Below are 15,009 nucleotides of genomic sequence, written 5' to 3' on the forward strand. Positions count from 1 at the left end.
TGGTTAAGCTAAGATACAACTGCAGGGTGTATACTACTTTATGGTCTTGTGTTGAATAAAGTAAAAGGGATCGTATATAGTTTTGGGTGAGACCTAATTTCAAGTTCCCAACATTTTCTGGTGAGATAATGAGAAACTTCTTATGAAATATGAAAGAGCATGTAATTCAATGAGGAATTCAATGTTTATTTGATGAATATTGGTTTTGAAAATTGGTTTTGGGACCCACAATTTCTTACGATCGCTTTGTTTTACTTTGTTTTTGGATGTTTCAGGCATTCCAAACCCGATTTTCATCAAGTAAACTTTGAATTCTTCTTAAAATGGTATGCTCTGTACTATTTCATAAGTGTTGTCTTGGTAGCTCGCAAAAACTTAAAAGCCCAATTCTGATCTCCACTAATACTGCACCATGCCTTTAAATTAAATTCGAAAAAAATTAAATTTAAAGACACTTAATAGATATCGGATATCAGATATCAGATACACTGTGCTTACCATAAGATATCATTTTATGTAATACATATTAATTTCAAAACCGATTTGGCCCTACTTTTTCTCACCCTCAAATGTCCTTTCAGCAAAAGGAGTAATTGCCGTTTTGCGGCCCTTCCCAAAGACCCAGGTCATGGCCAAGCTATTTAGGCTTAACTTACTCACCGAAAGGTCTGTGACTGTCATCAAAATGGCGAAACTTGTCATGTGATTGCAAGAACAAAAACTCTGCTGGTCGTCGCTTGATGCCATGATCCGCGTACACCCTTCGGTAGAGAATTCCTCCCTGATCCGGAGAAAGATTAGACTCAAGCGTTGGGTTATGTCTGCCTACTTTGTGAAATAAAAACAGTGATGACAGTCATGTCCATTCCATTCCCTGTTTCAATGATTCTAATTCATTCATCATCTTCAGTGAGATGCTCCCCCATCAGGGAAACACTTCTACATCACAATTCACTGGTATTCCGCACCTAGTTGACAATCTACAAACACACTAAAGTTGAAAAGAAACACTGGACGTCTTGACTTACAATTTGGATTGAGACACACCGTTCGTTAGCACCGAGGACTTCTTCGAAATCTCTTATACCAGCCGCTAACAAAACAATGACAAATTCTACATTGATTTAGCATGTTAAAGTATGACTTGCGATAAAAGTAATATCTCCTCGTTAATCCAATCCCAAGCACGAAATGTAAGTTTATTTGTAGCCTATTATGTAAAACCCTCTTGCCAAGGTTATAAGGTTAGTTAGTCAAAGCAAAGCGAGTAGAGGGTCGTCATGGAAACCAGGGTCAATCCAACTATAGCTGGGCGAAAAAAGAGAGACAATATCTTAAAGTTTCTCATGCATTCACCGCACAATGGAAAGAATTGATGATAGTTCAAAGGTTTCATTTGAAATAGTACAGAGGTTTCCACTCGACTTCTTTTTTGTCACGACAACCAGTGGGATATGAGTTCGCATGTTGTTTTGTATATAACAACGATAACTTTTAGGAGGGAAAGAGATTAAAGGTGCTGGATCATTGCCCCAAATTTTGAACTTAATTTTATTTGTATGTGTGTGTGTGTGTGTGTGTGTGTGTGTGTGTACAAAGCAAGGAAGTTTTTTGGAAGTGATGACATCACTGTATTAACTAAAAACTCATACATTTTGTTTTTCCCGAGTTCGCTATATCGAAATCAAGGAACTGCTTAAGTTGGCGGTCCCCTGTATTATGTAACTATTAATTCCACGAGACCAATCACACCCGGCAAGAACTATTATGGTTTATTGTAATAATATTGGTTCTTTTAATACATTGTACTCGGTCATATAACCAATGAAATGTAATGAAGTATCATGCTACCCAGAATGTGTGTGTGTGTGTGTGTGTGTGTGTGTGTAAAAATCCAGCAATTATAACAAACAAAATAAACATAAACATCATTGCCTCTTCCAGTTTTCCTGTATTCAGCAAAGACATGTGAGACTTTGAAATTCCATTACTTTCTTATCTTATGTCCGAATGTGATAATTCTACCCCAATTTTATCAAAGCAATCTTGAGCACTGAGTAGAATATTGTACTTCAGGAAATATATGTTATACATATAATAGGTTGAAAGTCACACGTCTCCACCATTGGGGTGATGGGGTGATGTTAAAAATGTTCTAAGATTTAACAATAAAGATTCGAGTGAATTTAACAAAAATAAAATCGATAAAGGTATCAATATGTTGAAGCCAGACAGTTTTGGAATCGAATGAAAGCTTGACTCGACTCTTACCGAGATGGTATGTAGTAGGAACAGGTAAAATCACCGTTCTCTGGTTTAGTCACCTGCCAAATACATAAAACACAGTGTAGTATGGTCTAAGAAATTAATCCAGTTATTATAGTATCACACTTTGTATGTCTGCATCAGCCAGATGAGAGAATAAGATAAGAACCAGGAGGTTCACATCTGGCTGATATATAGTATATATAAATTGTATATATATATATATATATATATATATATATGTATGATATATATAATTCAGATTCTCTAGGATCACTCCTCTCCTGAGAGAGTTAAAATGACTTCCAATTCCCCAATGAATATCATTTAAGATCTTGCTCATTGTATTACACGAGGCACTTATTGGTAAGACCCCTTGTTATAATATAGAAACATTACTACTCATTACTACTCTACTACATGATACCCATAACCTGCATCGTTCTATATACTCATATATTACTGGTATAAGAATGCTTTATTTGCTAAAACTTGCAAACTTGTATCCCGAAGATAAAAAATAATTGCAATTACCTATGCATAACTCAAAACATTAAAACTGTCAAAAATCATCTGCAGAGGAAATAACGGTTTAGATGATGACATTAATCACATGGATACTTCTAGAATGATCTTAAACAACAATAACCACAACAACAGCAACAGCTCTGCATGTTTACACCTGCACATACAGACTGACACGTCAACATACGCTTAGTACACAAATATACAATCGCAATGTGATTATTCACAAGCATAGCAAATTACCTCATTATACTCTGAATTAATAAATAGATATTACAGCATACGTAAACATACTTAGCAAAACACCTCAAAAAGAATAAAAAATACTCATCTCGGAAGATAACCCAGTCTTTTCTTAAATTCTTTTCCCAATATTTAGTGGAAAAGTGCTACCTGCATTCATGACCTACGCATCATGACTTTCTTCATAATTCATACACCAGAAAATAGAATGATGTAGACAAATTGTGTCAAGACAAATGATGTCTTACTTTTGCGCTGTGCTGGAGTGTAAACGTTATATTCTCTTTCAGGAATGCCGTGTTAATTCCCTTGGACTCAACGCTAAGAATAGAGGAGGAGATGTTCACATCCGTAATTTCTCTGCAAAAAAAAAAAAAAAAAAAGAGAGAGAAATTCGAGTCAAACTCTTATTGACATTAGCGACTTGGACTTAGGTTTACCATGTTTACTGTAAGTAGTTCTGCTTATTGCTGCCGATTTGTGTTAAACAAGTCTTTTGATTTGTTAAATGAATATTAACGCATAAAGATGACTAGACCAACACCTTGCAGTTCGTTAGTCCTACATCAACATAGATCATTATGGTAGGCCTACTCCACACAAGAATTTGGTCTATGCAAGATTCTTATCAGAAACAGATCAGCAGCTGTATCATGCTATTGAACAGTTATTCAGAATCGGCTGTAATTATGCATCTTGCAACCATGTGTATGAACTGTTTCTTTCCATCCAACCGCCATCAGGTCACAATGAGCAGCTTGTCTTGAAATGAAGTATTTGATGAAAGCGTAATTCAAATTTATACGAGACACTAGACCCATAGAACATCAAGACTGCTACGTCAAGTACAGTCAAAGCTCTGGTTACAGTGGGTATAGTCTTGAAGGACTCGAAACAAGAAAAAATACTAACCCATCCATATTCAGGATATTTGGTATGATAGAGACCACCGCACCCTTCAAAATCGCAACGATGATACGTGATCCTGTCGCGATACCAAAAATATCAAAATGGCGGAAAAATCGGATGGTTATTCCAAAGTGACACATCGAAAGACAGAAACATGATATACCATAGACGATATTAGCCACAAATTCACAAGCTCACTGCCCTAAAATAACGGTCTGGTTTAAGCCGTTGAAAACGAATCAAAAGTATACTCTGGCAGGTGGCTATATCAGAAATGCATAATTATGTTATAGTAAAGTCAGCTCGTACAGAGAGCCCTCCGAAGAGGACTTAAAGATCATTTCGTAAAAGTCGTTCAGGTCGATTAGTGTTTGGTCACACGTATTACGGCGTATATCATCTTTTCTGGTTTGTGAACCAGAAAAATCTTCAGAAGTTACGCTTGATTGTCTCTTTTCTTCACGTTTAAGGAAAGCAAATGAACAGAGAGTGCCTGGTAAGCAAACTTTCTAATGTTTCGCTGTGAGTAGCCATTAGCATTGTGTAACCATGGTTACCCTCTTTAAGGTTCTCCGATGGGATGGAAACCAAGGAGGAGCCTTCGGTATCAGTGGTCCTTGATCGATAAACGAAGTCGCTGTTTTCGTCTGTTGAAGCTGCGTGAAGTTCTACGAAAGTGAGAGTGAATATTGACTTAAGTATCAGAAGGCTAAAACTGGTTTATTCACAAAAGACTAAAACTGGTTTATTTTCAACCAATTTACAGACACGTTCAAGTATCAGAAGACTAAAACTGGTTTATTTACAACCAATTTACAGAAACGTTCAGACAGTAAGAGTGCTGAAACTGTGAAATGAAACTGGTCGTAATTGAAAGACATGCACATAAATTTTGCTGGTGATTTTTAACAGTTATGGTAATTTATCAAAGAACTAACGATGATCTTTTTTTATACACCTTACTCTTTTAATCTAAGATAAGAGAAGGGGCAGCGATTTTCCGAATCACATGTTTTATCTTCTGGGTGACAAAACTGAAAAGCGGCTCTTCCAGCTACCGACATGACGAAGTATAATAAGCAACTGATGATAACCATCTATGATTCTGATGGGCAAGATATTTCGTTGTGATTGAGAAGTGATTATCAGTCACAGAAAGTTTCAATCTGGGAATCTGTTTGAATTTTCACCAATATCTGATTGTTTGATACCATTGTGAGAGTAAGCTTGCCACTTAGTTGCTCACCAATGTACTCTGCAGTGAACGTTCCTTCGATCGACTCGTCATCGAGGAGGGCGCTTTGTAGAAACCCGACCGACTCTAAGATCTCTACTCCAACCTGAATAAAATCCACCTCATCATCTGACTCGACTTCAGCCTAACAAGGAAAATGACCAAAAGATTACTGTAAACCTCCCGATCAATTTTGTTATAACTGTTGAGATCATGCACAGAGGTAGATGTTGCCAAAATATCATGCAGTTGTGACAAGGAGTGTCACAACGTTTTCTTTTCATGTCACTTGGTCAATGTGCAATGCCACAGTGATATCCTTAGTATTCTAAACTATGCCAGACTGGTCTCAAATACTCTTCTGAAGTATTTGTTACAAAACAATGGATAAAAGTACTTGGTGAAAAATACATCAGTACCTGCGACGTGTTTTTTCCCCCCATGACGTGTTAGTGTCATTTTTCCCAGGCACCAATGCGAAGGTGGCTATTCTGAAAGTTTGCTTTAGGGGGATGAATGTCAATTACCTAAGTCGAAAACGTTACAACAAATGAAAAAAAATGCAAGCAGAAGGATATTTGCAGTCTACAAGAACCTACAAATGTTATCGAATGCAAAACCTAATCATACATCATCACGATATAGTAGGCACCTAAAGTCGTCCGTAACCTGATTGCACTTTGTTTACATTTTACAAATGTTTTAGCCCTCTGTTGTTTTAAACCAATGCATGCCTCACCCTCTTGGCTGCGAGGTTGGCGACGGATGACACCATGTCCAAAGTACTCTGTATCAAGTAGATTGATGAAGTAACATGCATGTCTTCATTGGATCAGACACCTTTTACAACTGTACTGATTTAAGTTCAAAATACAGGTAGACACACATAATTGCGTTGGCTACTGGGTAACACATATCACACAGACCCACATTGAAACCAGTTCCTTGAAGATTAGGGGGATACATTCAGGGTAATGATAGTCTGTAAAGCACATTGACATTTGAATGTTTCTACAGACAAATGGCACTATATAGATGCTGTTTCATCATCATCATCATGATCATCATCATCATGATACAACAAGCATAAAATCCATCACAAGTTTAAAAACATCAATGTCCCTCACCAGTTCTCATCGTCATCTCAATGTCTTCGCATGTATGAATTTACCCACCATCAGCCAACATAATTATCATATGCATGTTGACGGCTGCCTGAATAGGTTTTTTCTTTTTTTTTTTTAACTCACAGCCCATCCGAATGTGGAACATGCTACCGCAGCATACTGTGTTTATGATTACCAGTCAGAGGTTTAGAGAGGCCTAGCATCACAGTGATCATGCCCCCTCCTACTCTGCGAAGTTTTTTAGCAGAGAAAACACTTAGCACGATACACATGTAAACAAGTGGAACGAAATCTGGCACATCACCACTACATGGCACTGTGCGAGCCTCTTTAGGAGAGTACCAGAAGGAGGTCAGAGAGAGAGAGGTGATCATCATGTCTAACCTTGATAGCCGTTTCTTTCTCCTCAGTTGTATTTACGGACGTGAGGTCGGTTTTGTTGGCAATGTTCGAGATGAAAACGGAGAGATGGTGAACATCTCGGTTGGACAAGGTCTCTTCATCTTCTAGCTGCTCGAGAATCACCTAGAGAGATGCAAAACGTCAGAGATACAGAACGACACGTGACTCGTGTGGTAAATACATGTAGGGCTTGAACAAATTACTGAGCATCGAGGAGGAATACCTATTGGAATTAATGTAACAGATAGTAGCTACGGATGAAAGCGTAAGAACAACCAAATCTGTAGCTAACAGAAATACGTGTTATTTGCATTATTTCTCATTCCTATACTTTTCATGCAGCTGATAATTTTGCATGTCAACATCGATTTCTTTGTGGTATGGCAAGTTGTACGTCTCTGAACATGTTATCAATGTTTCTCACGTTGAAAATAAGAAAGACGTATGAGATACCTGGATAAAAGAAGTAATCATCAGGCAAGTTGATTCTTAACTGCATATCTTTTCAAACATTATAAAATTTGTACCATTTGCCTGATTTAAAGGGAGTACATTTACCTGTGCAGTGACCTCCGTGCAGGGACAGCCTTCCATGGGTACTATACGTGAGAAAACGAGATTGCAACGATACAGTGCACAATTGAACGAATATCTGTCGACACACACATTACAATCTGCGTTAAACACAGATATCTATCAAAACAGTCAATGAAATATTGAATAGAATTCATTGAGAGATGTGCGATGGAAGACATCTATAACTGAGGAAAGAAAAGTAAGAGGGATGATATATAAGTGAGAGCAAAAGCAACAAGAATTAGTGGCTGCATGGATATTGGTATTCTGAAAAAATCTCTTTGTTTCTCACATCTTCTGAACAGAATGTATTATTCTGTCGCGGAAATAGAACATAAATAAAATGTATTATTATCATCGTTGTTCATCAAGACAAATTGTAAACTTGACTGTATTTGAAATACACAGAGCAAAATAATATGGTCACAAATCAGTCTTCACACTCATCGAGGGTTTTAAGATTCTAAAGTATTGTATCAGTTTCCAAGGATTAGACAAAAAGAATTAAACAAATAAAGTAACATGGTGTCGATCCTGGCTTAAATCTTCGTTAGAAAATATCACATTTTATGATATGATTATTACTCATTAAAACATGCATAGACATGGATGGATTAAAGTATACATAAGAGTATGCTATGATATGAATATAACATGCTAATATATATGGAAGTTTGAATGGTGATGTAAATGAAAAAGCGAGGTTTACGATAACACCATTTGTGTGTCGTCCTTGAAAGGACCGTTGTTTGGCGAAATAAGACCCTAAAGTTACATTACGATAAACCCTTACTTATATAGGCATAATGTCTTTCAAGACGTAAAGGTTCAGAGAGCTTTCAGAGAAGAATATGCCGCTCAGGAAGTTGATGAAGGAGGTAGCTACGAAGGAAAAATGAAGACAGAAGAAAGTAACGTATGAAATAAGATGTAAGGATGATAAACGACTGGTGTGTACGACTCTCACCTTGGTAGGGCTGAACGAGAAGAGGCAGACTGGTGAATGTCTCTGGTACATCAGTTGGCCGATGGTAAAGGGTCATGACCTCTCTCAAGTTCAGCGGTCTCTCCCAAATCGCCACTTCGTCCAGGCCCGTGTTCGGTTCAAGCTTAGAAACCACGTGCAAACCATTGGGTGGCGCCGTCAGACATGACGTAGTGACGTCACAAACAATGTCTGGATCGCTGTTGTCACCATTTAAGTACAAGTTGCATCTCGTCGAGATGAGAGACCCTGGTAAACAACACACATTTGGAAAGGGTCAATGAAACAGAATTCAACTCGGGAAAATGCTGCATTGGACCTAGCTGTAGGCCCTACTTATGGCACATGTGCTTTACATGATACACGATGAATCAGATGAAAGCTTAGATAGATTAATGACAGATGTTTACCTGTGTTTGAAATGTCTGTAGGATTTTATTTTTCATTCCGTGTTTTCCTGATGACATGCCGTAAGTGTGGAGTTACTATTTATTTGTATATCTATTCATTTATTCGTTTGTTTATTCACAACTGTATTTATTTATTCAATTCAAAACATTATAGCGAATTTAGGTATTGAACCGTTATTGAAGATGAGAAGAAGCTAAAAAAAAAGAAAAGAAAAGAGAGAACATCGAAAGAGTAGGAGAAACGTACCAGCCTGATCATGAACGTGTGTTAAAGTGAGAACCACATGATTCCACACCCTATATGTACACCCTGTGACAGGTTGTGACTCCGTCTCAAAGGGTGTGACAGTGAAGTCTCGATGGTAGAGACGCTCAGGACTACAAACATTGGTTTCATCACACGTAGAACCACCTAAAAGTCTGATCACTCCATCCCTATTCTTCATATCTGGATCAAGTCTCATCCGCGTCATTGCCTCCTGTAAAAAAAAAAAAGACGTAATAATTGGATGGGAGGGAGCCAGTGACGACCGAACGACGTCTAAAACTTGTTTTGAAGTTGAAAAAAAAGTAATAATAGTGATGAATATGATAATGAACAAATATTATCAATATCATTATCATGAGAGGAGCACAAATTCTACAAGCTTTCTTTTTAGTGGGTCCCTCCATTTTTAGCTCTTTGCGTATTGTTTACTTCACTTTGATTTCTTCAGTTTTCATGACAATGTATAATTACTATATGGTTCCACCATTATTATATCTCTACATTGCTATGCTTATCTAACAGAACATAATTTTGCTAATTTTATTCTCGGTTACCAAAGAAAGTGATATGAATATGTTTTTGTCGAATAAAATGAAGTAAAATTTGAATCGATTGATGATTGTTATTGTCATTATTATCATTGTTATCAGCAGCAGTGTCATTATCATTGTTATCTAAAAATACAATTTCCACAAAATTGTAATCTTAAGATGGAAGATCTGTAACTTTCCAATCAAATTATGTTGATTATAACACAATTATGATCAGTGACTGGATATATGAAACGGCAAATTGTTATTTGTCCTTGCCTTACCGATTCTCTTGCAGATTATGGACCAAGGCTTTCAAAGTAGACATAAGGAGAGAACTTGTCCAAGTCCATACAGCTTACTTTTTAATGAAAAGAGTTATCCTACAATAATGGAATTGTAATTATATCACTGATGATAACAGATAAGTATGAGTCTGTACAAACTGTATTAAAATGTCTCCATTAAGCTAAGAAACTCTACGAAATCTAGAGCGTAAGATATATCCACCAATGTGAGGCAGGTTGCGTCCCCATTCATGATGGTGAGTGAAGTAAGTGGTTTGTGGCAAGCTGGTAGGGAGAACCAGAATGACAGTGAGGCACCACCGAGGCATGAATAAGGACCACAAAGTGCTAAGGAGTACCAGCCAGGACTGCTGAAGTTGATGGCCACATTTGGTATTCCCGCAGCTACCAAGCCCGAATCAACTGCACCTACACAGTATCAGTATGAATGTTTTTAATTAGATTTGATGCTCTCTCTATGTATATATATATATATATATATATATATATATATATGAAATAATAATATAGTAATAACGATGATAATCATAATAATCATACTAATAGTATATAGCAGTAATAATAATGATAATAAAATGATATATCAAGGATCGACACTAACTTTTCTCTGGTGGCCAGAACTAAAAGGAACCAAATCAATCCGTGTCCAATTCTCGGGCCACCAAACGATAATCTATCTGGAAATTTGGTGGTTGACAACAAATGATAATGTATGATTCACTCGTCGCCTGGGGTAATACTAGTAATTTGCATGCTAGTAATCAATGAACAATTATAGGTCTATAACCAATAGCACATTACTTGCATATTACTTAGACACATATATGATATTTTGTTATGAATTTCAGATTACAACATCTAAAGTTGAATCATCAGAAACATGAGTGCTTCTAAAATATTCAACAGGAGAAAGCTGAAATACGTTGCTGAACAATGATGGCATGAATGGATTTGGAACTTCCTTATTATGCGCACCTCTCTCATCCACAAACTGGTTACATTCTCCCAAATCAATGCGATGACCTATCGAGGCTCCATGTTTGCTGTCAACTACGCAATAATCGTCTCGAGTTTGGGGGGATGACGAGCTGCTTTCCACGATGGCGGCTGCCTGGGACTCGTTGACTAAGTGCATTCTCCAGTAGTTCCAAGAAGTGACCGTGGCGTCGACATAATCTGAAAAGGAAAATACCTTTACAAATTGATTTGATGTTTCGACTCGACACGAGAGTTATTCCTACCTTACCACATTTTATGACTTAATGTTCCTTAGAACACACACTTAGTCTACTGTTTTTTAGTATTTTCCAGATCATACGATTATACCTGCATGTCACTAGATATTAAACATAAAAAACCCCCAGGTAAATTGTAAAAGTAAAAGTGTCCAAAATAGAAAGTGTTCAGTTATAAGATGAAGAAATTTAATTTAAAGCAAGGTGACAAATTGCAGGTTCTCTCTTCTCACCATTTGGCCAACTTGTCAAGCCGTTTTTATCTTTTTATTTGGTTAAAATTTGAGATTCTGAAGCATGAGTAAATTAAACAAACAAACAAACAAACAGACAAACAAACAGTAAAAACAGCAAGTGGAAAAAAAGTCATTTCTTCTGCGATTATTGTGGAAGCCTTCTTCACATGCTTTGAAAATTAGATTGTTCTTTTTATGTATAGCTGTGAAAAAAAGGTAATGCAATCGTAGTAATGAGGAGATATCATACATGGTCGGCAGATAATCAAAGTGCGTAACGTATCATCGGAAGGTACAACAGTCAGCTCTTCACAGCCAGCCCTCCACCACTTCACCAACTCGTTTCTGCAAGAAACTCGAGCACTGGGTGATGCATTCGTCTCAAGAGGGCGTACCTCAGCTACATCAGCAAAGCCCATGTTCCTGCTCGTAAGACGGGAGAAAAGAATACTCCGAATGTAACGAGTGATAATAAAGTGTGCTGCATTCATGCCCTAACCGCACCGAAGAATAAATGATCAGGGACTCGAGAGGGCTGACAAGATCAACACCACAATATACTATCTAATGAGTATTACTGATGGAAATGCCGGAATATCGTCAACAGACAAGTTTGGACCTCTCATGCATCAGTTTAGGTTTTTATCTCTACAGAGAGCTAACACTTAGTTAAACTGTTCCACAGTGTGATACAACAATTGGGCCCTAATCAATACATAAGGATAAATCTTTGAAATCATGAAATGTAATGATTTGTTTAATTTTTAGCAGAAACACTTTATATTGTTAAAGATAATTGATCTCTATTGTTTTGCAGATAAAAAAGGCATGAAGCTCAGATTTCATCTGTTATTTGTGTCCGTCGTCTTCGTTTTATTGGTCACCTGCAAAGTATTCGAGCGCCCTCTTCGTTGATACTATCTGGATGAATGTGGTGGGAATAGGCATCGACTGCACTCTGACTAGTCTCCGAAGAGAAATGTGCACGATAGAGCAAGATACCCTCATTTGAATTCCTTCCGCTCGTCAAAGATGCTGTTTGAAACAAGAAAGAGAGAGGAAAAAAATCTTATATGGCAACAAAAGGAATTCTCGGAGACTTCTGTCCATGCCCCTAGTATTTTCCTTCACTTAGTGTCGGCATATTGATGACGGTGCTATTCATTCATTCGGTCGTCTCCCGAAAAATTACAGTTAATTGATTATCATTCCACATATCCACGCCTATAATGTTACTTTTGATACTAGTTATCCCAAGGAGTGTCTTCACAGAGTGACTTTTTCGAAAATCAATTTTTCGATCGTGGACATCAGCTGATCAGCAATTAAGATTTCCTCCAAATTTTCGGGGTTTTATATTTCAGGTAGTAATAACTAATATTGTTTGGTTAAGATGTCAGAAATAAGTGGGCAACATTTTGATAAGTTTAGAAAGCCAAAGTTGTTTTATTACATGTCTAAATTAATTGTAAATCATGCGATCTCAATAGAAAAATCTTTAGCTTGTAATTAGTTTGACCTATCATATTCTTTTCTAGTCTTACTAATCATAATTATGTCGTTGAAATGCGCTTGACTGACAAGATAATTCATTGGATTCGAAAAACCTAGTAAAATATAGTACATGTATAATGACAATCATGGGGATGACTCGAGCTAAGAAATAGCGGATTCAATCATACTTAGACATTTAGTTTATACATTGACTACGCCAGCGTTATTTAGATATTACTACATGTATACAGCTGCATGGAAACGTAGTCAGCGACAGTGGAGAGAGAGAGAGAGAGAGAGAGAGAGAGAGAGAGAGAGAGAGAGAAAGGGTCTTAATCTTTAATGCATGTAGTTAGTAATGTGTGTAGAATGAAGAAAATAAATAACTATTGTGCGCGCCACCGATGGCGGCGCTAATGACTGGATATCAAAATAGGGCCCTGCCTATCGCATGCAGAGTAATAGCAAGCTACCGCTGGAAGCTTTGTGTTTCAACCAAGGTTCTCCTCAGCTCGGAATAGATTGCTTGATACAGATTCCTAGTTGAAAAACTGAACAACGCAGTAATCATTCATTAAGTATTAACTTCTTTTTCTGCTAGCATTGATTATGAGGTCAATCACCAAAAACTATAATCTTCCAGTAAAGGAGAATTTGTAGACTGGTATCGTACATCAAGATATCCATACAAACAATGTATTCGTGACGTTGGCAAGTTATTTTCTGTCCAATAATTGGGACTCCGTAGTCCTTGCTCATCAATTAAAGGTGGTATAAGCGGATAATCAGTCTATAATACAGGTGACTGTAACAGTATCATTGTGTATTCATATGCGTGGCAATGTTATCACAGCAATAGTTTATTGCTCCCATGTATCCCCTGATGCTTACGGCGCTAGAAGGGGAAGTCATCATAACAACTATGTTGACATTCCAAATAAATACAATAACACACATTGCATTCCATCCGATGCATTATTAGCATCAATTTTGAAATTTTTAGTCAGCTACAACACTGACAACAACACATAAATGGGGATTGCATTGGTGTTCCAATGTATACTTGGAAATACAATACAGGGCTCTCGGAGTGTCCGTGGTATTAACTACTAGAAATGTGAATACGGTAAGCGAACTCAGATCCATGTATGTATACCGTTATTGAAAATACATGATTGTTATATAAGAGTCAATGAAATTATATTCATATAATTATACAAGTATATACGTTTTTTGCTCAAACATGAATTACTTTCTTACTTGAATAACACATCACTGCTGGAACTTTCCACTCAACCTCCGTGCCGGTTGGATAATTGGATACTTGAGTAATGTTACACTTCGACAGATCCAATTCATCTCCCATGCAATCTACGTAAACTTTATCAACTTTATTATCGTCATAATCATTATATCGCGAAACAATGTGCCACCGTGATAGTCCATGATATCCCGACGATCTGCAGGCCACGTGACCCTCCTCTACTCCCCACGAAGAACACATATTTTCATCATGACAGATATGGTTCATCCATTTTCCGTCCTTGAAGAAAATTGGAATGGCGCTACATCCTTCAGTAGTCGGTTCGCAATGGTCTCTCTGGGGTGAAGGAACTAATATGTCTGAATGAAACAAACGAACATAAATGTACGAAATTAGCACGATAGCCGATGACTCACAGATGCAGACACACAGACACCCAGATACCTCCACACCCACACCAACACCCATATATACATACATTATACACATTATGTATGTGTATTATTTTCTTATACACACTATCATATATCATATGAACCATAGGCCGCAATGGGGGGGGGGGGGGGGGGGGGTATGGAGAAGACTACGACGTGTCTTCCTCCCTTAACTTTTTTTTTGGGGGGGGGGGGGGGAGGGGATCATGTATTCCCCTCAATTTTCAAAGTTAAAATATTCTTTGTTTTTTGTGATTCATTAGCATCTTTTTCCTATTAAGAATGTTCCATTGAAAATGCGCACCACATCATAGTTTCCAACAATAAAAATGTATAAGCACCCTCGTGTGGGAGGGACACACCCCTACACACCTTTCGGCTCACCTCCACAAACTTAGTAGTTGCCTTCACAATTAAGACACACAGATTAAACAGAATTAGTGGTAACAGATATCGCGACTTACCCATTCATTTTGTCCCTGAATACTCATTTTCTTACTTCTTTCAATAAACATATTTTAAATGTTTCACAAAAAATTTAACAAATCAAATGCAATGAACGAA

General features: G+C 37.3%; 1 protein-coding gene across 1 annotated transcript in view; it reads right to left on the bottom strand.

The window, feature by feature from the left end:
• LOC139737289 (uncharacterized) overlaps positions 1–15,009 on the bottom strand; it is a 37,266-nt gene that overhangs the window by 12,662 nt on the left and 9,595 nt on the right. Inside the window, exons 3-17 of the mRNA XM_071647964.1 lie at positions 12,138–12,288; positions 11,567–11,676; positions 10,758–10,958; positions 9,985–10,190; positions 8,984–9,155; positions 8,249–8,515; positions 7,264–7,304; positions 6,688–6,828; positions 5,916–5,963; positions 5,189–5,321; positions 4,500–4,610; positions 3,946–4,018; positions 3,282–3,393; positions 2,272–2,324; positions 661–781 (exon numbers count right to left, since the gene is read on the bottom strand). Of these exons, the coding sequence (XP_071504065.1) occupies positions 661–781; positions 2,272–2,324; positions 3,282–3,393; positions 3,946–4,018; positions 4,500–4,610; positions 5,189–5,321; positions 5,916–5,963; positions 6,688–6,828; positions 7,264–7,304; positions 8,249–8,515; positions 8,984–9,155; positions 9,985–10,190; positions 10,758–10,958; positions 11,567–11,676; positions 12,138–12,288 (1,940 nt within the window). The remainder of the gene's footprint in view (positions 1–660; positions 782–2,271; positions 2,325–3,281; positions 3,394–3,945; positions 4,019–4,499; positions 4,611–5,188; positions 5,322–5,915; positions 5,964–6,687; positions 6,829–7,263; positions 7,305–8,248; positions 8,516–8,983; positions 9,156–9,984; positions 10,191–10,757; positions 10,959–11,566; positions 11,677–12,137; positions 12,289–15,009) is intronic.

This window comes from Diadema antillarum, unplaced genomic scaffold (assembly GCF_040938485.1).
Source record: "Diadema antillarum isolate AM-2024a unplaced genomic scaffold, OU_Dant_1.0 seq00000688_RagTag, whole genome shotgun sequence".
NCBI classification, from domain to species: Eukaryota; Metazoa; Echinodermata; class Echinoidea; order Diadematoida; family Diadematidae; genus Diadema; species Diadema antillarum.